Source organism: Pituophis catenifer, unplaced genomic scaffold (genome assembly GCF_029215685.1).
Source record: "Pituophis catenifer annectens isolate HBS135680 unplaced genomic scaffold, rPitCat1.0.hap2 SCAF_8, whole genome shotgun sequence".
Classification (NCBI taxonomy): domain Eukaryota; kingdom Metazoa; phylum Chordata; class Lepidosauria; order Squamata; family Colubridae; genus Pituophis; species Pituophis catenifer.
The window spans coordinates 81,983,574-82,008,001 of NW_027256888.1; the positions used below are offsets into that span (position 1 = coordinate 81,983,574).

The 24,428-nt window shown below is 47.1% G+C and overlaps 1 protein-coding gene across 1 annotated transcript; it reads right to left on the bottom strand.

Annotated features, from left to right (window-relative positions):
- Positions 1-984: 984 nt before the first annotated feature.
- On the bottom strand, positions 985-22,131 carry SMYD5 (SMYD family member 5). Its single transcript, XM_070948445.1, has 13 exons — positions 22,018-22,131; positions 16,968-17,076; positions 13,704-13,840; positions 12,251-12,372; positions 10,795-10,864; positions 10,200-10,304; positions 8,952-9,014; positions 7,782-7,852; positions 5,840-5,946; positions 3,935-3,991; positions 3,717-3,811; positions 3,481-3,551; positions 985-1,135 (listed from the first exon to the last, which is right to left on the bottom strand). The coding sequence occupies exons 1-13, from the start codon at positions 22,114-22,116 to the stop codon at positions 991-993; spliced, it is 1,251 nt and encodes a 416-aa protein (XP_070804546.1). The 5' UTR covers positions 22,117-22,131; the 3' UTR covers positions 985-990.
- Positions 22,132-24,428: the final 2,297 nt, after the last annotated feature.

The window sequence follows — 24,428 nt, forward strand, 5'->3', positions numbered from 1 at the left end:
CTGGATTTTGGAGGTTGTTGGTCTAGAACCAATGCCTGGAGTCAACCCAGCCTGCTTGGGGGAGTGGGGCGTGTGTGCCCTGTGGGATTTTGGGGCCAGGCCTGTGGGTCTCCCCCAAAACACCCAGCCCAGCTGTCATCTTGAAATGCACCCCCGATATTTTCAGGCCGAGGTGGTTTTGCATAGCTGGAGACCACAGGTGGAGCAGAGAGAGGAGAGATATAGGTCCTCTTCGACTTACGACCACTTCGTTTAGTGACTTGAATGACCGTGGCCCTGAAAATTGACTTAAGACCGTGTTTTGCGGTAATGACCCATTGCTACGTCCCGTTGCGGTCCCGTTTTGTGACCTTCTGACAAGGGGGAAGCCGGATTCGCTTAACAACCCCTGGGAGACTGACTTATCAACGTAAGTGATTCACTTAACGACGGAGCAAGGCAAGAAGGGCCACCCAAACGGGCCCGAACTCTACTTGGCAAATGTCTCGCTGAAAGACAGAAATTAAGGAGGGGGGTCAATGGTGGTCGTAAGTCGAAGACCAGCTGGACACAAAATGGTGGTCAATGGTTGTCATAAGTCGAGGACCAGCTGGACACAAAACCAGGTTTCTCTTCCTGCTTCTCTTCCCTGGGAAGGGCCAAGAGCTGCGGATCGGAGCTGGGATTGGATTCTCATGTCCTTAAGGCAAATACTGTCTCACCGGCTAGATGCAAACCTGGTTAGGGCGCCAGAAGGTGAATACTGGTTTGTTGCCCACCAGGTTGGGGGGGGGGCAGGGGGCACCCATGCCCATTCATTCCTTGCTGGGCACTGTGTCATGAGAATGAATACAGAGGTTGCTTTGGGTCCCTCTCTGGCCACCATATATCTCCCCCCCCAACCCACATCCTCCTAAGCCACCATCTGACCAGGATGCTGTTCCCACCACAGCCCAGGGCTCTAGAGGTGTGTCCCCCCCCCCTTCACCCCTCCCCATCCCGGAGCCCAGATCAAACGTCGGTCATCTCGTCTTCCAGCTCGGCTCCGTCTGCCTCCCCTTCGGCTTCTTCCTCCTCTTCCTCCTCCGAGGTTACGTCAGGATCTTCGGCTTGAGCCAGGCACTTGGGGCAGGAGCAGATGAATAAGTAGTTTTCCCTAGGGATTTTTGGGAAGGGGGGGGAAACGGGCGGAGGAGAGAGAGAGAGAGAGAGAGAGATGGGAGAACTTTCACGAGATTGAAGATTTGCTGGGAACTGACGGTAGGCCTCGACTTACGACTGGTCACTTCGCTGGCAACGTTCCCACCGCCGAGATATTAAAAATACAACTTATTTGGGACACAGGAACTGTACAGGTAGTCCTCGATTTACAGCGGTTCATTTAGTGACCGAAGTTACAACAGCACTGAAAAAAAAGTAACCTAGGGCCGTTATTCACCCTTACGACCGCTGTAGCATCTCCAGGGTCAACGGATCAAAATTCAGATGCTGGGCAACTGATTCATATTTATGACGGTTGCAGTTTAGTTTAGTTTAGTTTAGTTTATTTAGATTTATATACCACCCTACTCCCGAAGGACTCAGGGCGGTGAACAGCCATAGATAAAACAGATACAATATAAAATTTAAAAAAAAAAACAATTTAAAAAACATATTAAATAAATTTGGCCCATACTAATTAAAAACACCCCTATTTTTAAAAACAAATTCGAATTAAAATTAAGCGGTGTCCCGAGGTCACACGATCCCCTTTGGCGACTGTTTGACACGTGAAGTCAAGGGAGAAGCCAGATTCACTTAATGACTGTGTGACTAATTTAATGACTGCAGCGATTCACTTAACAACGGTGGCAAGAAAGGGCGTAAAATGGAGCCAAACTCACTTAACAAAGGTCTCACTTAACGAGAAATGTCAGGCTGAATTGTGGTTGTAAGTCGAGGACTACCCGTGATGCGCGGGCTCCCCTTCTGGTTGTATGTTGAGGATAGCCTGTAGAACACTAACCCTGTAGAGAGGGCCAGGCGGAGCCGGAGGGAGGGGTCAAAGGCGTTATGAGCCTCGAGTCCCACAAGAGATCTCAGTCCAGGCCACCCTGAATTCTGCTGACTCTCAACTGCCGCCAATTGGCTTTGGACCATTAGTCGTTCAGATGCTTGTAGGGAGCAAAAGCTTCCAATAAATCTTTATCCCTGTTTGAACTGCCTGGGATTCCTGATTTCCACGCTCGACAAGCCCCTACGGAAAGCTAGTCACTCTATTTCACCCCAACCCACCTCACAGGATTGTTGTTGTGGGGGAAATAAGAGGAGGAAGTATTATGAGGGATGTGTGTGTGTGTGTAGGTGGGACAGATGGAGGGATGGACAAGCAGATAGATAGATAGAAGATAGATGATACAGATAGAAAGATATAGATAGATAGAAGATAGATAGATAGATAGATAGATAGATAGATAGATAGATAGATAGACAGACAGACAGACAGACAGATAGATGATAGATAGATGATATAGATAGAAAGATATAGATAGATAGAAGATAGAAGGTAGGTAGGTAGGTAGATGATATAGATAGAAGATAGGTAGGTAGGTAGGTAGGTAGGTAGGTAGGTAGATAGGTAGGTAGATAGATAATATAGATAGGTAGGTACGTAAGTAGATGATATAGATAGAAGATAGGTAGGTAGGTAGATAGAAGATAGATGATATAGATAGAAAGATATAGATAGATAGATAGATAGATAGATAGATAGATAGATAGATAGATAGAAAGATAGATAGATAGATAGATAGATAGACAGATAATATAGATGGGTAGGTAGGTAGATAGATGATATAGAGAGAAGATAGGTAGATAGATAGAAGATAGATAGATGATATAGATAGAAAGATATAGATAGATAGAAGATAGAAGATAGGTAGGTAGGTAGGTAGATGATATAGATAGAAGATAGGTAGGTAGGTAGGTAGGTAGGTAGGTAGAAAGATAGATAGATAGATAGATAGATAGATAGATAGATAGATAGATAGATAGATAGAAGATAGATAGACAGATAGATAGACAGACAGACAGACAGACAGATAGAAAGATAAATAGACAGACAGACAGACAGACAGACAGATAAATAGACAGACAGATGGATAGATGGATGGATAGATAGATAGATAGATAGATAGATAGATAGATAGATAGATAGATAGATGATATAGGTAGGTAGGTAGGTAGGTAGGTAGATGATAGATAGATAGATAGATAGATAGATAGATAGATAGATAGATAGATAGATAGATAGATGATATAGATAGTAGATAGATAGACAGAAGTTAGGTAGATAGATGATGGATGGATGGATGGATGGATAGGGAGGGAGGGAGATAGGTACATGATACTGGTAGATAGGCAGAGAGAGAGAGAGAGGGGGGGAGAGAGACAGACAGACATAGGCAGATAGATAAATGATAGAGATAGAGACCGACCGACCGACAGACCCCCACTACTCACTGTAGGATTTTGCACCGGCTGTGTCGGCTCCGTTCTCTCTGGCAACAGTCTAGGTAGCTGATGCAGATCTCCTGCGTGGACGAAAACACAATTGCCCAGACTGAAGGCAAAGGCCCCAAAGCAAGAAAATTATGCTCATTTGCAACAGGCAAGACAGCCGGAGAAAACGGGGAGGGAAGGGAAGGGAACGAGCGGCTAACAGGGAATTCTTCCCCTGCTCTGTCGGCATCTCTCACCTCTCCCTGGTGGATATCATCCACTGCCGTCAAATGCAGGACAAAATTGTTATCCGGGAAGGAGGCCTCGGCGTTGGGAAGACAGCTGTGGTTGCCTGCAAGAAGGAGCAGAGAAAGCCATCGTCGTCCGGATCAGGGAACCGGTTCCGGGCAGGCGGGGGAAAGGGGGCAGCAAAGCGGAGAACCCGGAGCCAAGAGATTCGCTTCTCGGTACTCACAGCAACTCTGGAGCACGTAGAGGCCGGAGCCTTCGCAGTTCAGGAAGTCCCCTGTCTCTAAAGGCAAAGAGACCGAGAGAGACGGTAAGAGAAGGCGGACGCAATTGTGAGGCTGAATGGGGGTCGAAAGGTGTGTGGGAATCGCGAGGCTCAAAAAACCCACCCTGGGACCGAGAGACCCTGGAGAGGAGATCGAGAACTTATAGAGAGTCCTTGATCTATGACTGATCATATAGCGACCATTCCAAGTTATGACAGATTTCCCCCCAAAGAGTACTTAAAAGCCCAGTTCCAAAATTCGGACAGCTTGTCCCCCACGTCTCTCCACAGTCATTGAGGGAAGGACAAAAAGAGAGGGAAAGAAGAAAGGAAGGAAGGAAGGAGAACAAGAGGAGATAGATGGGAGGGATGGAAGATAGGAGAAAAAGAGAGGGATGGAAGAAGGAAAGAAGGAAGGAAGAAGAAGGGAGGAGTTAGATGAGAAGAATGGATGGATGGAGAAATGGAAGGAAGGAATAGATGGGGAAGGATGGAGAGATGGAGGAACAGGAGGGAGGGAGAGAGGAAGGAAGGAAGGAAGAAAGGAAGGAAGGAAGGAAGGAAGGAAGGAAGGAAGGAAGGAAGGAAGGAAGGAAGGAAGGAAGAACAAGAGATAGATGGGAGGGATGGAGGATAGGAGAAAAAGAAGGAAGGAAGGAAGGAAGGAAGGAAGGAGAAGAAGAACAAGAGATAGATGGGAGGGATGGAGGTTAGGAGAAAAAAGGGATGGAAGGAAGGAAGGAAGGAGTTAGATGAGAAGAACGGATGGATGGAGAAATGGAAGGAAGGAATAGATGGGAAGGATGGAGAGATGGAGGAACAGGAGGGAGGGAGAGGAAGGAAGGAAGGAAGGAAGGAAGGAAGGAGAAGGAAGAACAAGAGATAGATGGGAGGGATGGAGGTTAGGAGAAAAAGAGGGATGGAAGGAAGGAAGGAGGAGTTAGATGAGAAGAACGGATGGATGGAGAAATGGAAGGAAGGAATAGATGGGAAGGATGGAGAGATGGAGGAGCAGGAGGGAGGGAGAGGAAGGAAGGAAGGAAGGAAGAAAGGAAGGAAGGAAGAACAAGAGATAGATGGGAGGGATGAAGGATAGGAGAAAAAGAGGGATGGAAGGAAGGAAGGAAGGAAGAAGGGAGGAGTTAGATGAGAAGAATGGATGGATGGAGAAATGGAAGGAAGGAATAGATGGGAAGGATGGAGAGATGGAGGAACAGGAGGGAGGGAGAGAGGGAGGAAGGAAGGAAGGAAGGAAGGAAGGAAAGAAGGAAGGAGAAGGAAGAACAAGAGATAAATGGGAGGGATGGAGGTTAGGAGAAAAAGAGGGATGGATGGATGGAGGAAGGAAGGAAGGAGGGAGGAAGAAGGGAGGAGTTAGATGAGAAGAATGGATGGATGGAAAAATGGAAGGGAGGGAGGGAGGGAGGGAGGAAGGAAGGAAGGAATAGATGGGAAGGATGGAGAGATGGAGGAAGGGAAGGAGGGGAGGGAGGGAGGCGATAGATGGGAAGGATGGAGGGATGGAGGAAGGGAAGGTAGGAAGGAGAGAAAGAGAGAGATGGGAGGGACAGAGGGAGGGATGGAAGGAAGGTTCAGACCTCTCTTTGAGATCTTCTAATCAGTCCTTCAACCTCTGACCCACATGGTCTTCCCTAGCCCTTCCAGACCTTCATGAGTTGGGTATCCTACCTCATCTTCCCACCCCAACGTCTGGCAGTTTCTCCCCAATTTCCCATAGTGGAAGCCCCCTGCCCCCCAAAGACCCATCAAGCCTTCCCACTGTCCCTAACCAGCCCCCCTCCCCCCCTCCCCCCCGGGCAAGGCAAGGATCTTCAAGGGGCTGGACATCTCCCACATCTGACCCACCTTTCTCGATGTCCTTGTACAGCTGATCAATGAAAGCGTCCAGCTGTTCCCGTTCTTGAGTGGGGAGCTCGAGAGCGTCGCAGGCACGGACCCACTGGCTCAGAGAACTGGGGGGCGGGGGCGGGGGGAGAGAAGCAAAGCCCACCACAAGTGGGATTACGAGTCTCAACCTGCCCTCAATTTCTTTGGGGCTACAACTATTCCCCTCCGCCAGCCCCACAATCTGAAGAAGAATTAATCCTTCTGTGAGAGACAAATGAATTATTCCTGTAAAAATCATAACCCAAGTAACTCCATATTTAACCTTGATATAACCTGATTTATATAGTCAGGTCCAGAAATATTGGGACATCGACACAATTCTAACATCTTTGGCTCTATACACCACCACAATGGAGTTGGAATGAAACAAACACCATGTGCTTTAACTGCAGACTGTCAGCTTTCATTTGAGGGTATGTACATCCAACTCAGGTGAATGGTGTAGGACCTTTATATAACCTGTGTTCGGTCCTCCGACATTAATCTGAATAGGACATGAGTGAATCACATTATTCCGCGTAGGATACAGGAACTGTGACGCCTGTTTTGAGGAAACGGATGTTTTGGTCCATTCTAAGTTGGGTCAGGCTGACCCAAGCTCCATTGAAAAAAGGAGAAAGAGGCTAAGTGTCCGATTAATAAGAACAACAACAAACAATTAAGAATACATTTTAGAGGGTATTTTTGGAGGAAAACTCCAGGGTAGAACATATGAGAAAGCCAAAATGTTATATATAACAACATCTGTGTTGCTGAATATCTAAAACTGTATTTAAAGCATGTAATCGAAGTGATCAGACGTCCTCTCTCTTTCATGGGAGAACTCTTTTGCAAAAGCTTAATACATATATATTGCTTTATATATATATTTATAATAAATCTGCTTTTTACTTGTTCATGGTCTCTTTCACTTTTTATGAGGTTTGCTGTTTTTTTAAAAAAAAATCTCATATTCTGAATTAATAATAATGTGGCCAACGGATACCACAATCACAACCACAAGCCATCGGTGTAGCACACAAACCAACTGAAGCTCTTCGAAACATCCTAAGCAGACCCAAAGCCCCAGAAAACCCCAGGAGAAAAAAACACACACACAATCTATAACACACAAAGTTAAGTGTCAAGTTTCAGAAAGATGCCCTAATTAATTCATGAGCCATGATCCAAACTTCAAAAGAAATATAGTCATTTATTAGGAGCAACTTTCCGGCAATACTGGGATGCAGTTAGGACTAATCCCACCTAGATTTACGTTCCCCTATGACCCTGTCTCTCCCCTCCTCCCTGGCCATGTCATAAATCACCTTCTCCAATTAACCACTTTGGCTGGCTGTGAAACCTAACACCCTCCTTCTGATTGCGGTCAGGAAGAATGTATGGAAGTCACTTCAGTTCTCCCTCCCTCCTGCTCATGGCAACTTGAAAGCTTTGCAAGTTGACATTAAGGACTGCAACAACCACTATAAAGAATACAGAATAGGTAGTCCTCGACGTACGACCACAATGGAGCCCCAAATTTATGTGGCTAAGCGAGACATTTGCTACGTGAGTGTTGCCCGACTTGGCGACCTTTCTTGCCACGGCCGTTAAGCGAATCGCTGCAGGTGTTGAGTGACCGACACGGTTATTAAGCGAATCAGGCTTCCCCATGCTCGTCAGAAGGTCGCCGAAGGGATTACGTGACCCCGGAACACTGCGACCGTCGTTAAGTATGAGTCGGTTACCACGTGTCCAAATTTTGATCATGGGACCACCGAGGATGCTGCAACGGTCGTAAGTGTGAAAAACGGCCATTAAGTCACTTTTTTCACTGCCGTCGTAACTTTGAACGGTCACTAAATGAATGGTCGCAGGTCGAGGACTGCCTGTAGCTATTAAATTTATATACTTGACTTACCTCGTCCCTATGCCTTGTCCGTTGGTCCCCACCAGGGCAAACAAAGACCGGAAGCCTTCGGGAGAAAACCACTGTAAGGGATAAAAAGAGAATTGGACACATTGGGGCAGGGGTGAAATGCTCCCGGTTCAGACCGGATCGCCCGATCCGGTAGCGATAGAGACGGGTGGTTTGGAGAACCAGTAGCAAAAATCCCTGCCACCACCCCCCATGCCCAGCTGAGCTGCGCAATCATCAGAGGCTTTTTTCTGAGTTGCCTGATCGTTGCCTGATCGTCAGAGGCATTTAAAAGAAAAAAAGCCTCTGCCGATCAGGCAACTCAGCTGGGATCGTCAGAGGCATTTAAAAGGAAAAAAGCCTCTGCCGATCAGGCAACTCAGCTGGGATGGTCAGAGGCATTTAAAAGAAAAAAAGCCTCTGCAGATCAGGCAACTCAGCTTGGATCATCAGAGGCATTTAAAAGAAAAAAAACCTCTGATGATCAGGCAACTCAGCTGGGATCGTCAGAGGCATTTAAAAGAAAAAAAGCCTCTGCCGATCAGGCAACTCAGCTGGGATCGTCAGAGGCATTTAAAAGAAAAAAAGCCTCTGCCGATCAGGCAACTCAGCTGGGATCGTCAGAGGCATTTAAAAGAAAAAAAGCCTCTGATGATCAGGCAACTCAGCTGGGATCGTCAGAGGCATTTAAAAGAAAAAAAGCCTCTGCCGATCAGGCAACTCAGCTGGGATCGTCAGAGGCATTTAAAAGAAAAAAAGCCTCTGCCGATCAGGCAACTCAGCTGGGATCGTCAGAGGCATTTAAAAGAAAAAAAGCCTCTGATGATCAGGCAACTCAGCTGGGATCGTCAGAGGCATTTAAAAGAAAAAAAGCCTCTGCCGATCAGGCAACTCAGCTGGGATCGTCAGAGGCATTTAAAAGAAAAAAAGCCTCTGCCGATCAGGCAACTCAGCTGGGATCGTCAGAGGCATTTAAAAGAAAAAAAGCCTCTGCCGATCAGGCAACTCAGCTGGGATCGTCAGAGCCTTTTGAAAGCATTTTTTTAACAACCTCTTCGTCAAAGAGGTTGTAGAAAAAATGGTTTTAAAAGTAAAAAAAAAAAAAAATTGGCCACGCCCACCCAGTCACATTACACCCCCCCCCCAACCAAGCCGGACAGGTGTGAGGCTTACCTTGCTGAGATGGTCATCGTAAAGGGCCTCCGTGAAAAGCATCCGCAGGACTTCGAGCTGGCCCTGCAGGGAGAAGGAGAAGAAGAAAACGCAGTCTTACCGACTTGAGTCTGCACCACACGAAACCTGGTTAGTGAAACTAACCCAGATACGCTTTTTTTGGCATTATGGGTTCAGATCAGTGGTGGGTTGCTCCCGGTTCGCACCGGTTCGCAAGAACCGGTAGTAAAAATTTGTAGTAGTTCAGAGAACCGGTAATAACATTGGCTGGCCACGCCCCCGAACCGGTCCCCAGCCCGGTCGACGCTCGCTTACCCCGCCCACCTCATCAGAGGCTTTTTTTTTTTAACTTTTAAAAGTATTTTTTCTACAACCTCTTCGGCCGAAGAGGTGGTAAAAAAAAATGCTTTGAAAAGCCTCTGACAATCCCAGCTGAGTTGCCTGATCGGCAGAGGCTTTTCAAAGCATTTTTTTTCTGCAACCTCTTAAGGTTGTAGAAAAAAAGCTTTTAAAAGTTAAAAAAAAAAGGCCTGATGATCACGTGGCTCAGCTGGGATCGTCAGAGGTTTTTAAAAGCATTTTTTTCTGCAACCTCTTAAGGTTGTAGAAAAAAAGCTTTTAAAAGTTAAAAAAAAAAGGCCTGATGATCACGTGGCTCAGCTGGGATCGTCAGAGGTTTTTAAAAGCATTTTTTTTCTGCAACCTCTTAAGGTTGTAGAAAAAATGCTTTTAAAAGTAAAAAAAAAATAAAAGCGTCTGATGATCGCACGGCTCAGCTGGGATCGTCAGAGGCTTCTAAAAGCATTTTTTTCTGCAACCTTTTCAGCCGAAGAGGTTGTAGGCAAAAAAATGCCTTTAAAAGCCTCTGGCGATCCCAGCTGAGTTGCCTGATCGTCAGAGGCTTTTAAAAATATTTTTTTCTGCAACCTCTTAAGGAGGAAGGAAAAAAGAAGAAGGGAGAAGGGAGGAGATAGGAGAAGAAAAAAGAAGAGGAGAAGGAGAGAAAGAGGAGGAGGAGGAGAAGGAAGAAGAAGAGGAAGGAGGAGAAGGAGAAGGAGGAGGAGGAGGAGGAAGGAAAAAAGAAGAAGGGAGAAGGGAGGAGATAGGAGAAGAAAAAAGAAGAGGAGAAGGAGAGAAAGAGGAGGAGGAGAAGGAGGAGGAAGAGGAAGAGGAAGGTCGAGATAGCACACCATGGCCATCTAAGTTCCGTCTTTTGAATAAACTGTCTGATTCCATTGTTGTCCCGACCTTAAATTTGTCTCCCAGCAACTTGTGAATGATCTCTTCTTCCTCGTTGGCGGTTTTATTGCAGAACTGAGAAAAAAGTTTGATCCACCGCTCTTTGTCTTTCGCCTGCAAGAAAATGAGCTCACTTAACGACCGCAGCATTCATTTTACAACCGGGCGTTCGCTTTAACGACTGCTGCTGCTGCAAAAAAAAAAAAAAGCTCATAAAATGGGCAAACCGATTTAGAACCGTCACAAGTTATGACCGTGACAGGCAGGCTCCCGCCTGCAGGCTCAACTGACTCCTATTTATGACGGTCGCAGAGTCCTGAGGTCACGCGATCCCTTTTTTGCGACCATTTGACCAGCGAAAGTCGACAGGGAGGCCAGATTCGCTTAACAACTGCGTGACTAACTTAACAACTGCAAGTGATTCACTTAACAACGGTGGCCAGAAAGGTGGTAAAGCGGGGTGAAATGGACTTAACAACCGCCTCACTTAGCGACAGGAATTTTGGCCTCAATTGCGGTTGTTAAGTCGAGGACTAGCTGTATGCCCAGGATTCTTAGCCTATGGAACCAACCCTCCTTGCTGGTGGCCACGGCCCATACGTACCTGCTTGACGGTTGCCACCATCCTGGCCATCAACATAATGCTCGAAGTCTCCGGGGGATAGTGGATGTTCCTAGACAGAAGAGGGTGGGGTGGGGTGGAAAAAGGAAATTCCAGAAAATTCCACAGACAAAGTGGACATTTTAAGCCAATCCCTTGGAGAGAGAGAGAGAGAGAAAGAAAGGGATGCCCCACAGATTGGCTCTGCAAGAGGCAATGCAGAATGGTGACCAGCCAGCCCCTTGCAAGATGCTCGGATAATATATATATTGTATTTTATGATTATGTATGGACGCTTCTGCAATGGAGGCCAATTCCTTGTGTGTCCAATCACACTTGGCTAAGAAAGAATTCTGTTCTGCTCCATTCCATTCCATTCCATTCTCTTCTTTATTCTATAATATTCTGTATTCTCTTCTCTTCTCTGCCATGCCATGCTTCTATTCTATTCTGTTCTATTCCATTCTATTCTCTACTGTATTTTATACTATTTTCTATATTCTCTTCTCTCTTCTCTTCTCTATATTTTATTATTCTATTCAATTCAATTCCATTCCATATTTCCTATCCTATCCTATCCTATCCTATCCCATTCCATATTTTCTGTTCTGCTCTGTTCTGTTCTATTCTAATTGTATTCCATTCCATTCCATTCCATATTTTCTATTCGTTCCTAACTCTGTTCTGTTCTGTTCTGTTCTGTTCTGTTCTGTTCTGTTCTGTTCTATTCTATTCTATTCTATTCTATTCTATTCTATTCTATTCTATTCTATTAATTCCATTCCATTCCATATTTTCTATTCATTCCTGACTCTATTCTATTCTATTCTATTCTATTCTATTCTATTCTATTCTATTCTATTCTATTCTTATTCTATTCTATTAATTCCATTCCATTCCATTCCATATTTTTTATCCTATCCTATCCTATCCTATCCTATCCTATCCTATCCTATCCTATCCTATCCTATCCTATCCCATATTTTCTGTTCTGTTCTATTCTATTCCATATTTTTTCTTTTCTTTTCTTTTCTTTTCTTTTTTCTTTCTATTCTACTCTACTCTACTCTACTCTACTCTACTCTACTCTACTCTACTCTACTCTACTCTACTCTATTCATTCTAATTCTATTCTATTCCATTCCATTCCATTCTAAATTGTATTCCATTCCATTCCATATTTTCTATTCGTTTCTGACTCTATTCTATTCTATTCCATTCCATATTTTATATTCTATTCTACTCTTTTCTGTTCCATATTTTCCATTGTATTCTATTGTATTGTATTGTATTCCATTCCATATTTTCTATTCGTTTCTGACTCTCTTCTCTTCTCTTCTATTTTCTATTCTCTCCTCTTCCATCCCATCCTATTTGCCACGAAAACCATTTTGAAAGAATTGTGCCGCTGCTCCTCTTGAACTACGAACCCACCCACCCACAAAAAAAAAAATCTTGCCTCCAAGCTTCCTGCAGTTTGTTGAGCGGATGATCGGGGTCCTGTTTGGAGGGTCCCAGGCAGAGAACCTGATGGTATTGATTCCAGGCAGCCTGACGGCACTCGGAGCTGCAGTAGGTCACCTGTGAAGCAAGAGACAGCCACGCAAAGAAAAGTCACGCGACCAAGGAGGGCAGTCCTCGACTTACGACCGCAACGGAGCCCAGAATTTCTGTGGCTCAGCCAGACAGTTAAGTGAGCCAGTTGCCCAGCGTCTGAATTTTGGTGGCATGACCAAAGGGAGGCTGCAACGGTCTTCAGTTTAAAAAAAAAGGGTCGTAAGTGACTTTTTTCAGCACGGTCACTAAGCGAACGGTTGTTAAGTGGAGAGCTACCTGCAAAACGGAAGATTTGGAGATCTAGGTTGAACTGTGGGGGTCCTTGGTGCTCTCTGAGCTTGTTTTCTTGGAGACCTTTCATGACCCAACTAGGTAACGTCATCAGTGCTAGAAGGAAGTACCGTGTTTCCCTGTAAATAATATTTTTTTGAACCCTGAAATAAGCACTTGGCCTTATTGCCATGCGCTCAAAAGCCCCATTGGGCTTATTATCAGGGGATAATGTCTTATTTTGGGGGGAAACAGGGTAGAGAGGAGAAGGAGGAGGACTGTGGGGTCCTTCGTGCCCTATGGGCTTGGTGGTTTTCTTGCAGATGTTTCATGGGCCAACTAGGGAACCTCATCGGTGCTAGAAAGGAGGGGGGTTTGTGAGGAGGAGGAGGAGGAGGAGGAGGAGGAGGAGGAGGAGGAGGAGGAAGAGAAGGAGGAGGAAGAGGAGGAGGAAGAAAAGGAAGAAGAGGAGGAAGAGGAAGAGGAAGAAAAGGAGGAAGAGGAGGAGGAGGAAGAAGAGGACGAAATGGAGAAAGAGGAGGAAGAGGAAGAGGAAGAAAAGGAGGAAGAGGAGAAAGAGGAGGAAGAGGAGGAAGAGAAGGAGGAGGAAGAGGAAGAGGAGGAGGAAGAAAAGGAAGAAGAGGAGGAAGAGGATGAAAAGGAGAAAGAGGAGGAAGAGGAAGAGGAAGAAAAGGAGGAAGAGGAGAAGGAGGAAGAGAAGGAGAAAGAAGAGGAGGAAGAGAAGGAAGAGGAAGAGGAGGAGGAAGAAAAGGAGGAAGAGGAGGAAGAGAAGGAGGAAGAGGAGGAAGAAAAGGAGGAGGAAGAAGAGGAAGAGGACGAAAAGGAGAAAGAGGAGGAAGAGGAGGAAGAGGAGGAGGAAGAAAAGGAGAAAGAGGAGGAAGAGGAAGAAAAGGAAGAAGAAAAGGAGGAGGAGGAGGAGGAGGAGGAAGACTGTGGGGGTCCTTGGTGCTCTCTGAGCTTGGTGATAAGACTTTGGTGTCGCAAAGGACGCTCAACGAGCTGTTTTCATTTTATCAACAACACGCAAACACACCTACAGACACGAACAGCCGACGTTGGTTTACCTGGCAGTTGGGGCAGCACTGGTGGAGGTCTTTTCGAATGCTGCATTTCTCCGGGTGAGGAAGGAGCTGAAATCTTCCCAGCAGCCTCTGAGCGTTTTCCTCGGCCATTTCCAGGGCTCGTAAGCAGTGGTCACAGGCTGAAAGGGAAGCGGGGACATTGCACACACCCCCCCCCCCGATTTGTTAGAATTGTCGTGAGTGGACCAAACAAATATCCCGATCAAGGAAGGAACCAACAAGAAAAAAAACCCACCCCCACCCACACTGACAGGGCAAGCCACTAAAATATAAACCCCGCCGTCTTCTTGCACTGATGGTGTTACCTCGTTGGGTCATGAGACGTCTGCAAGAAAACCACCAAGCTCAGAGAGCACCAAGGACCCCACAGTCCTCCTCCTTCCCTTCCACCCTTCCCTTCCTCCTCCTCCTCCTTCTCTTCCACCCTTCCCTTCCTCCTCCTCCTCCTTCTCTTCCACTCTTCCCTTCTTCCCTTTCCTCGTCCTCCTTCTCTTCCACTCTTCCCTTCTTCCCTTTCATCCTCCTCCTCCTCCTTCTCTTCCACCCTTCCCTTCCTCCTCCTCCTCCTCCTTCTCTTCCACTCTTCCCTTCCTCCCTTTCATCCTCCTCCTCCTCCTTCTCTTCCACCCTTATTTATTTATTTATTTATTTATTTATTTATTTATTTATTTATTTATTTATTTATTTATTAGATTTCTATACCGCCCTACTCCCGAAGGACTCAGGGCGGTGCACAGCCAGACAATAAAAACACATACAATACAAAATTTAAAAAATAGAATAAAATCAAATTAAATAATTTTGGCCCCGACAAATTTAAAACCCCAAACTTTTAAAACCAATTTAAAATTGAATATATAAATACTAAAAGATATTTAAAATTTTAAAAATCTTTTATAAAAGAGGGGGAAAATTAGGCCAGGCCGGCCTGGTGAAATAGTAAGGTCTTTAAGGCGCGGCGGAAGGTGCGCAGATCCGGGATCCTCCGTATCTCTGGGGGGAGCTCGTTCCAGATAGTAGGTGCCCCCACAGAGAAGGCTCTCCCCCTGGGGGCCGCCAGTCGGCATTGTTTGGCTGACGGCACCCGGAGGAGCCCCTCTCTATGGGAGCGTACCGGCCGGTGGGAGGCTATTGGTGGGAGCAGGCAGTCCCGTAGATAACCAGGTCCTAAGCCATGGAGCGCTTTAAAGGTGGTAACCAAAACCTTGAAGCGCACCCGGAAGACCACCGGGAGCCAGTGCAGCTCGCGCAGGAGGGGTGTTACATGGGAACGCCAAGTCGCTCCCATTACCACCCGCGCGGCCGCACTCTGCGCCAGTTGGAGCCTCCGGGTGCTCCTCAAGGGGAGCCCCATGTAGAGAGCGTTGCAATAGTCCAGGCGGGAGGTGACAAGGGCATGAGTGACCGTGCGTAAAGAGTCCCAATCCAGAAAGGGACACAACTGGTGAATCAGGCGAACCTGATGAAAAATCCTCCCGGTCACGGCCGTCAAGTGCTCTTCTAAAGACAGCCGTGAATCCAGGAGGACGCCCAAGTTGCGAACCCTCTCCGTGGGGGCCAATGACTCGCCCCCCAATAGTCAGTGATGGCGTCAACTGACTATATCGGGACGTCGGAAACCACAGCCACTCAGTCTTGGATGGGTTGAGCCTGAGCCTGTTCCTCCCCATCCAGATCCGTACGGCCTCCAGGCACCGGGACATCACTTCAAGGGCATCGTTGGGGTGATCCTTCCCTTCCTCCTCCTCCTCCTTCTCTTCCACTCTTCCCTTCCTCCCTTTCATCCTCCTCCTCCTCCTTCTCTTCCACCCTTCCCTTCCTCCCTTTCATCCTCCTCCTCCTCCTTCTCTTCCACTCTTCCCTTCCTCCTCCTCCTCCTCTTCCACCCTTCCCTTCCTCCTCCTCCTCCTCCTTCTCTTCCACTCTTCCCTTCCTCCTCCTCCTCCTCTTCCACCCTTCCCTTCCTCCTCCTCCTCCTCCTTCTCTTCCACTCTTCCCTTCCTCCCTTTCATCCTCCTCCTCCTCCTCTTCCACCCTTCCCTTCCTCCTCCTCCTCCTTCTCTTCCACCCTTCCCTTCCTCCTCCTCCTCCTTCTCTTCCACTCTTCCCTTCCTCCTCCTCCTCCTCCTCCTCTTCCACCCTTCCCTTCCTCCTCCTCCTCCAACCCCACTGCCTTCTTGCACTGATGATTTTACCTAGTTGGGTGATGAGATGTCTTCATCTCATCACCCAACATCCAACAATCAAGCTCAGAGAGCATCAAGGACCCCCACAGTCCTCTTCCTCCTCCTCCTCCTCCATTCCACAAACCCCACTACCTTCTAGCACTGATGATGTTCCCTAGTTGGATCATGAAACGTCTCCAAGAAAACCACCAAGTCCAGAGCTCACCAAGGACCCCACAATCTTCCTCCTCCTCCTCTCTGCACAGCGCACTCCCTTCTATAACTAATGATGTTGACTAGTTGGGTGATATAACATCTGCAAGAAAACCATCCAAAGACTCGAGTTCTCTTCCTGCTCTCTACAAATTCCACCCTCTTCTAGCACTGATGATGTTATCTAGTTGGGTCATGAAACGTCTCCAAGAAAACCACCCAAGCTTAGAGAGCACCAAGAACCCCACAGTCTTCCTCCCCCTCTTTCTACTCCTCCCCCTCCTCTCTCCCTGAACCCCACTCCCTTCTAGCACTGATGATGTTCCCTAGCTGGGTCATGAAACACCTGCAAGAAAACCACGTGTCAACTTGCAAAGCTTTCAAGTTGCCATGAGCAGGAGGGAGGGAGAACTGATAGAGCTGATTGATTTCCCTAACTGAAGCTACATTCCATAGATACTTTCTTACCGCAATCAGAAGGAGGGTGTTAGGTTTCACAGCCAGCCAAAGTGGTTAATTGGAGAACGTGATTTATGACATGGCCAGGGAGGAGGGGAGAGACAGGGTCATAGGGGAACGTAAATCTACGTAGGATCAGTCCTAACTGCATCCCAGTATTGCCGGAATGTTGCTCCTAATAAATGACTATATTTCCTTTGAAGTTCGGCTCATGGCTCATGAATTAATTAGGGCATCTTTCGGAAACTTCACACCACGAAGCTCAAGAGAGCCCCACGGTCAGAAACGCCAACAGCACAAGGGTCGCAAACGTGGGCCAGTGGCTGCGTGTCCAGACCACGGCTCACATGACTGGGAACACGCTACACGCACCGTGCCTGCAGGGACAGGTCGCCCCTTGTCAGCTTACCTCTGTATTTGTACAAAGCATTCCAAAGAAACTGAGCCGATACCACGGGCTTTTCCACGAAAATCGTGTCCCCTTTCCTGATGTTTCGTGTGGCAAAAAGTCCTTTTCCCTTGAATTGGAGAAAAGGAACAAAAATTCAGGAAATGTTCAGCGCCGGTCCTTTGCAGGAAGGATGCGCTGGAGAAATCAGTTCTTAGCTAGTTGTCTGGGGGACGTTATCTCAAGGAAGACCCCCAGCTGACCACCCTTCCCCCAAGGAATCTGGAAGATGGGTGGGCTTCAACTCCCAGAATCCCCCTGGCAGCGAGCTTTAAGATATAAAGCTCCCAGCATTCCCCAGGCAATCTTTTAAGATGAGAGGACTCCAATTCCCAGCATTCCCCAGTCAGACTGCTTCAAGATATATGAATATCAACTCCCTGTCAGGTTTCGAGGTTGTCTCAAGTAAACTGCATTTCAAACAAAGCCTTTGAAGAAAAACTCCTATTTATTAAGCACGACATTCTATTCCGACTCCATCGCAGCCAACACTGACTTCCAGACCCAAAACCCTCCCTTTCCGTTCCCCACTCCCCTGCACTCATTGGCCATCTTCCAAGTCACTCTACCCCTAATCTACTGCTCCAGCTCAAAGGAATTTCCCCCCTCCCATCCCATCTCCTAGGGGATATTATCTCCAGGGAAAATAAGTAGGTGAAAAGTCAAACGTCCCTTTCCAGACGCCTCCGCCTCTCCTTCTTATGTCAGCACTAGAGTAAATGCAGCTTGAAGTGCTGACACTCCCAACATTCCCCAGCCAGACTGCTTTAAGATATGACTATCAACTCCCAGAATCCCCCAGCCAGAGTCTTTAAGATAGGAGGACTCCAATTCCCAGCATTCCCCAGTCAGACTGCTTCAAGATATATGAATATCAACTCCCAGCATTCCCCCAGCCAGAGTCTTTAAGATGGGGGAGACTCCAACTCCCAGCATTCCCCAGTCAGCATGTTACCTATTTGGGTGCCATGTTACCAGAGGTGGATGCTTTAAGATGTGTGGACTTCAACTCCCAGAATTCTCTAGTCATCATGCTTTCAAATGGGTAGCCTTCAGGTCTCCAAATTCTGGGAATCGAAGTCTACCTGCCTTAAAATGGATAAGAAACCTGCAGTTTGTTTCTTAATTTATGGCCCTGCTTTTTTTAAAAAAATTATACTGCAGCTTCCACTGGGATTCCAGAATGTTCCGGGCATTTCTTTTCCATTCAAATCCTTTTCTCTGATCTTATTTCCTTGGGAATTTCTAAATTCTGCCACAAAAAGCATTTAAACCTAGATGAAGCAGATATCCTCCATTTAACCAGGATTAGGGACAAAGTTTTAACCCAAACCAGGAGGATTTTACTGTACAGGCAATCCTCAAAGTGACGACCACAACGGAGTCCCAAATTTCCGTTGCTCAGTGAAATTTTTGTTAATTGAGTTTCACCCCATTTTATGACATTTCCTGCCACAATGAAGTGAATCACTTTTTTATTTATTTTATTTCGAATTTATATACCGCAGCTGTTAAGAGAGTGACACGGTCGTTAAGCGAGTGAATCCGGCTTCCCCATGGACTTTTGCTAGTCAGGAGGTCGCCAAAGGGAATCACGTGACCCCCAGGGATGCTGCAACCGTCATAATTACGAGTCGGTCGTGCAACCGTCTGAATTTTGACCACCTGGCTTAGCGGGATGCTGCAATGGCCGTAAATGTGAAAAACGGTCATAAGTTGCTTTTTTTTTTCAGTGCCGTTGTAACTTTGAACGTTCCCAAAATGAAGGGTTGTAAATCAAGGACTACCTGTACGGTAGTTTCAATTTTTAGATGATTAGCAGAGTTTCTAGGCCCTTTTACTTGAATATTTATCAAATGTGGGCTATAGCCATACGTAGAAAGCAATGCATATGGATTTTATTTTCTTCGTAGTGTTCAGGTTAGAAGAAAGTTCAGAGAAGAGCAATTAAGATGATTAAAAGCCTGGAGACAAAAACATACAAAGAACGGTTGCAGGATTTGGGGTTTTGTCCTGTGAGAAATAAAGAATTGGGATTATTCCTGTAAAAACGTATAGCCTAAATTATGCCATTTTGAAATCATGTCAAGGCTTTATTTTACTCTGTATAACCTGATTATATAATTAGCTGACATTTAAGAACATGAGAAAGGAACTGTGTAATTCCTGTGTTCTTGAGAATGTGTTTATCTGGCAGGAAATATGCTTTCAGGTCATCTTGCCCTCAAGCATCTTGCCCTCATTAAAAAGGGGACGTACGCATATGCCGATATTACATATTACACGTATAAGCAATATTTTTAAGTGGGGTATTTTTATATACTGGAATTATGGGGACTTTCCAAAAGAGGAAAACATGTGTTTAACTTGTTATATAAAGTCTGAAATTGTACTCAAGGGACATGCTTGTATCCTGGCTTGTATCCTGTACGATGTAACCTGAAATTGTATAAAAGATGGTAAGAAAGACGTGTAATTTGCTCTCTCAATTTGAGAGGGACCTTTGCAAAGAAATAAACTTTTTTCTTGTCTTAGCTCAACTCTCTGTCAATTATTTTCCGGGTGACAGGTATTTCCTGTGTATCACAGTCCGGTCTAGAGAAAAGAAGGATTTAGGGGGGAACATGATAGCAGCCTTCCAATATTTGAGGGGCTGCCATAAAGAAGAGGGGGTCAATTTATACTCCAAAGCCCCTGAAGGCAGGAGAAGAAACAACGGATGGAAACGAATCAAGGAGAGAAACAACCTAGAATGAAGGAGAAATTTCCTGACGGTGAGAACAATTAACCAGTGGAACAGTTTGCCACTAGAAGTTGTGGTTGCTCCATCATTGGAGGTTTTGAAGAAGAGATTGGACAGCCATTTGTCTGCAATTATTATTATTATTATTATTATTTATTAAATTTCTATACCGCCCTTCTCCAAATAGGACTCAGGGCGGTGCACAGCCAAGATAAAAACAAAGCATACAAAATTTAAGAACAATATTAAAATAATTAAATGTTTTGGCCGAAATTAAGATAACCCAATTTAAAATCAATTTAAAATTTAACTCAGGCCAGCCCAGCTTGTTGAAATAAATAGGTTTTCAGGGCCCGACGAAAAATCCGGAGGTCTGTTATTATACGTAACTCTGGGGGAAGGTTGTTCCAGAGGGTGGGCGCCGCCACAGAGAAGGCTCTCCCCCTGGGGGTCGCCAGCCGACATTGTCTGGCGGACGGCACCCTGAGGAGGCCCACTCTGTGCGAGCGTACTGGCCAGTGGGAGGCTATTGGTGGCAGAAGGTGGTCTCGTAAGTACCCCGGCCCTAAGCCATGGAGCGCTTTAAAGGTGGTCACCAACACCTTGAAGCGCACCCGGAAGACCACTGGGAGAGGGTCTCCTGCATGACTAGGAGGCTGGACTAGAAGACCTCCAAAGTCCCTTCCAACTCTATTCTGATTGATTGAAATAGTCTAGGAGTCTCCTGCATGAATGGGGTTGGACTAGAAGACCTCCAAGGTCCCTTCCAGCTCTAGATTGATTGATTGATTGATTGATTGATTGATTGATTGAAATGATCTAGGGCCGTGATGGTGAACCCATAGCACGCATGCCACAGGTGGCACACGGAGCCATGTCACCTGGCACGCCAGCTCAGACTCTCTAGGAGTCTCTGGAGGCTGGGGACAACAAAAAATGTCACTTCCTGTCAACCGGAAGTTGGGAAACGGGCCGTTTCGGGCCTCCGAGGGGGTGGGGAAGGCTGTTTTTGCCCTCCCCAGATGCATAGAGAGGATCTGGAGAAAGAAAAACGGGCCTACTGGGCCATTGTGTGCCAGGAGCGGGGTGTGGGGAGGGGGGTCATGCATGCATGAATGCGCAGGGCGGGGCGTATAGAATTATGGGTGTGGGTACGCTCGCGAACCTCCTTCCTGGCACACGATGGCAAAAAGTTTAGCCGTCACTGATCTAGGGTGTCCTGCATGAACAGGGGATTGGACTAGAAGATCTCCCAGGTCCCTTCCAGCTCAATTTGATTGATTGATTAATTGATTGATTGATTGATTGATAGGTTCGAATCTCGCCAAGGCTCAAGGTTGACTCAGCCTTCCATCCTTTCTAAGGTAGGTGAAATGAGGACCCAGTTTGTGGGGGCAATAAGCTGACTTTGTATAAAATATACAAAAGTATGAAGGCTATTGCTTAACGCATTGTAAGCCTCCCTGAGTCTCCGGAGAAGGACAGCATATAAATCAAATTTTTTAAAAAAAGAGATGATAGATAGATAGATAGATAGATAGATGATAGAAGATAGGCTCACCAGGCTCAAGGTTGACTCAGCCTTCCATCCTTTCTAAGGTAGGTAAATTGAGGCCCCAGATTGTGGGGGCAATAAGCTGACTTTATATAAATATAGAAGGGCGGCATATAAATCAAATTTTTAAAAAAAGGGTCTCTTGCACGAGCAGGGGGTTGAACTAGAAGACCCCCCAGGTCCCTTCCACCTCCATTCTGATTGATCTGTCCTTGTTTGCGAGCTGGCTCTTGCCAGAAATAAGGAACTGATGGATGGATGGACAGAAGGGAGACCCAGCTCAGGAAACTCCTTTGTGAGCGGAACCCCCCTCCCCCCATGGAGATCATTCAACCAAGGATCTCAACGGATCCAGTAGCAATTAGATCTCTCACCCCAAATCCCCCCACCCCCCAAAAAAGATTCCCCCCTCCCCTCCCCTCCCGCCCAGCCCCAGCAGAACTAGCCAATACTAGTGCTGAGCTTCTGCCTCCAGCCGGTTCGGACAAACCGGGGCGGGCGCACGTGGCCAGAACCCCCCCCCCCAGCCGCAACCCAGGCAGGGAGAGGGAGGGGGGTCCCCACTCGGCCAGTCTCTCCCCCCTCCCTCCCCCTCCCCATAGGAAGAAGTGCAGCCAGGCAGCCCCCTCCCCCCCCACCCGGGAGCCCCCAGCCCGGCTGCTGCGGCTGCTGCGGGCGCCCGGTTGCAGATGGCGGCGGGGCTGCGGGCTCACCTTGGCGCTGCCGGTCAGGCGCAGCTCGAGGGCGCGGCGGGCTTGGCCGGGGGGCGCCTCCAGGCAGAAGGCGAAGGGGTCGCCGCTGGGAGCCGCCATCTTCGCCCCGCTCGGCCGGCCCTTCGGAGGAGGAGGAGGAGGAGGAGCCGCCCCGGCCTCGCCTCGCTCGCCTCGCCTCCCCGCGCCGCCCTCCAAGCCGGCGCCCGCTGCATGGACAAAGGGAGGGAGGGAGGGAGGGAGAGGAGAGGGCTATGTATAGAGGGAGGGATTGAAGGATTGAAGGATAGAAGAGAGGGAAGGAGAGATGAAGACAGAGGAGGAGAGAAAGAGAGATAGATATATGGAGGGAGGGATGGAAGGATAGAGGGGAGAGGGAAGGAGAGAGAAATGGATTATATAGAGAGAGAAAGAGAAAGAGAGAGGAGGGAGGGAGGGAGGGATTGAAGAATAGAAGAGAGAGGGAAGGAGAGATGCAGACAGGAGGAGAGAAAGAGAGATAGATAGATATATGGAGGGAGGGAGGGATGGAAGGATAGAAGAGAGGGAAGGAGAGATGTGGACTGAGAGAGAGAAAGAGGGAGATGGCTATATATATATAGGGATGGAGGAAGGGATGGATTGAAGAATAGAAGAGAGGGAAGGAGACATGCAGACAGAGGAGGAGGAGAGAGAGATGGATTTATAGAGGTTGGATCGGAAGTCCACAAGTCCTAAAAGGGCCATAATTCCCCACCCCTGATCAAGAGGCTGGGAGATGCATCCAGGAAATGCTGCAAAATGGGAAATGGGCCTTTTAGGACAGACTATTCCTGACCCTGGGTGCTTGGACGGTACCGTCACAACTCACAGACCCACATCAGTTAAAATGTGATGCAAAGTTATTTGCAAAGTATCTGCACTGAACTCTGATTTCATGAGAGACGGTTGGTTTGGCAGGAGTAGAAGTTGGAGAAGGGGCCGAAACTACCTCCAACTTCCTTAGATTTTTCCAGTCTTTCAAACAACGCGGCCTTCTCTTCCAGAATTCTTCTTTCAGTGGTCCTCAGGCCCCCCGCATCACATCTCTCAGCTAAGAGAGACAGTTTGGTTTAGTGGTTAAGGCACCAGGGTAGAACCCAGGAGACACTGAGTTCTAGTTCTGCCTTAGGCATGAAAGCCAGTTGGGTGACTTTGGACCGATCACCAGGAAACGGTGAGTTCTAGTTTTGCCTTAGGAATCAATGCCAGCTGGGTGACTTTGGGCCAATCACCAGGAGTTGGTGAGTTCTAGTTTTGCCTTAGAATGACTTTGGGCCAATCACCAGGAGACAGTTCTAGTTTTGTCTTAGGAATCAATGCCAGCTGGGTGACTTTGGGCCAATCACCAGGAGATGGTGAGTTCTAGTTTTGCCTTAGAATGACGTTGGGCCAATCACCAGGAGACGGTGAGTTCTAGTTTTGCCTTAGGAATCAATGCCAGCTGGGTGACTTTGGGCCAATCACCAGGAGATGGTGAGTTCTAGTTTTGCCTTAGAATGACGTTGGGCCAATCACCAGGAGATGGTGAATTCTAGTTTTGCCTTAGGATGACTTTGGGCCAATCACCAGGAGACAATGAGTTCTAGTTTTGCCTTAGGAACGAAAGCTGACTGGATGACTTTAGGACAATCAGCAGGAGATGGTGAGTTCTAGTTTTGCCTTAGGAACGAAAGCCGACTGGATGACTTTGGGACAATCACCAGGAGACGGTGAGTTCTAGTTTTGCCTTAGGAACGAAAGCTGACTGGATGTCTTTGGGCCAATCACCAGGAGACGGTGAGTTCTAGTTTTGCCTTAGGAAGGAAAGCTGACTGGATGACTTTGGGCCAATCACCAGGAGACGGTGAGTTCTAGTTTTGCCTAGGAACAAAGCTGACTGGATGACTTCTGGCCAATCACCAGGAGACGGTGAGTTCTAGTTTGGCCTTAGGAACGAAAGCCGAATTGATGACTTTTGGCCAATCACCAGGAGACGGTGAGTTCTAGTTTGGCCTTACGCAAAACCTGGGTGACTTTATGCCAGTCACTCTCTCGCCCATCTCCACTGCTGGGCAAACCGCCCATCGTTGTCTACAAAGTCAACACAAAAATCTGCTCATTTCAAGGAAAACTTTTAATATCTGCCTTTCACTGAAAACGAAGAGCGTTGTGAGGGCCGCTCAGAAATTTGGGGTAGGCGGAGGACGATAACCAAGAATCTCTCCAACGTCAAACCTTTCAGCTCAATGATTTGACGCAGGAGGGCAAAGAAACGGCCTCGAAATGCCCCCAATTGTATTTTATCACCCCCCCCCAAAAAATAGTTTGGGACAGATGATGATGATGGAATAAAGGAACAAACCCCCAAAAAACGAGTGGTTTGTTTTTTTTTAATTATTTTTCCTTCTGTGCAT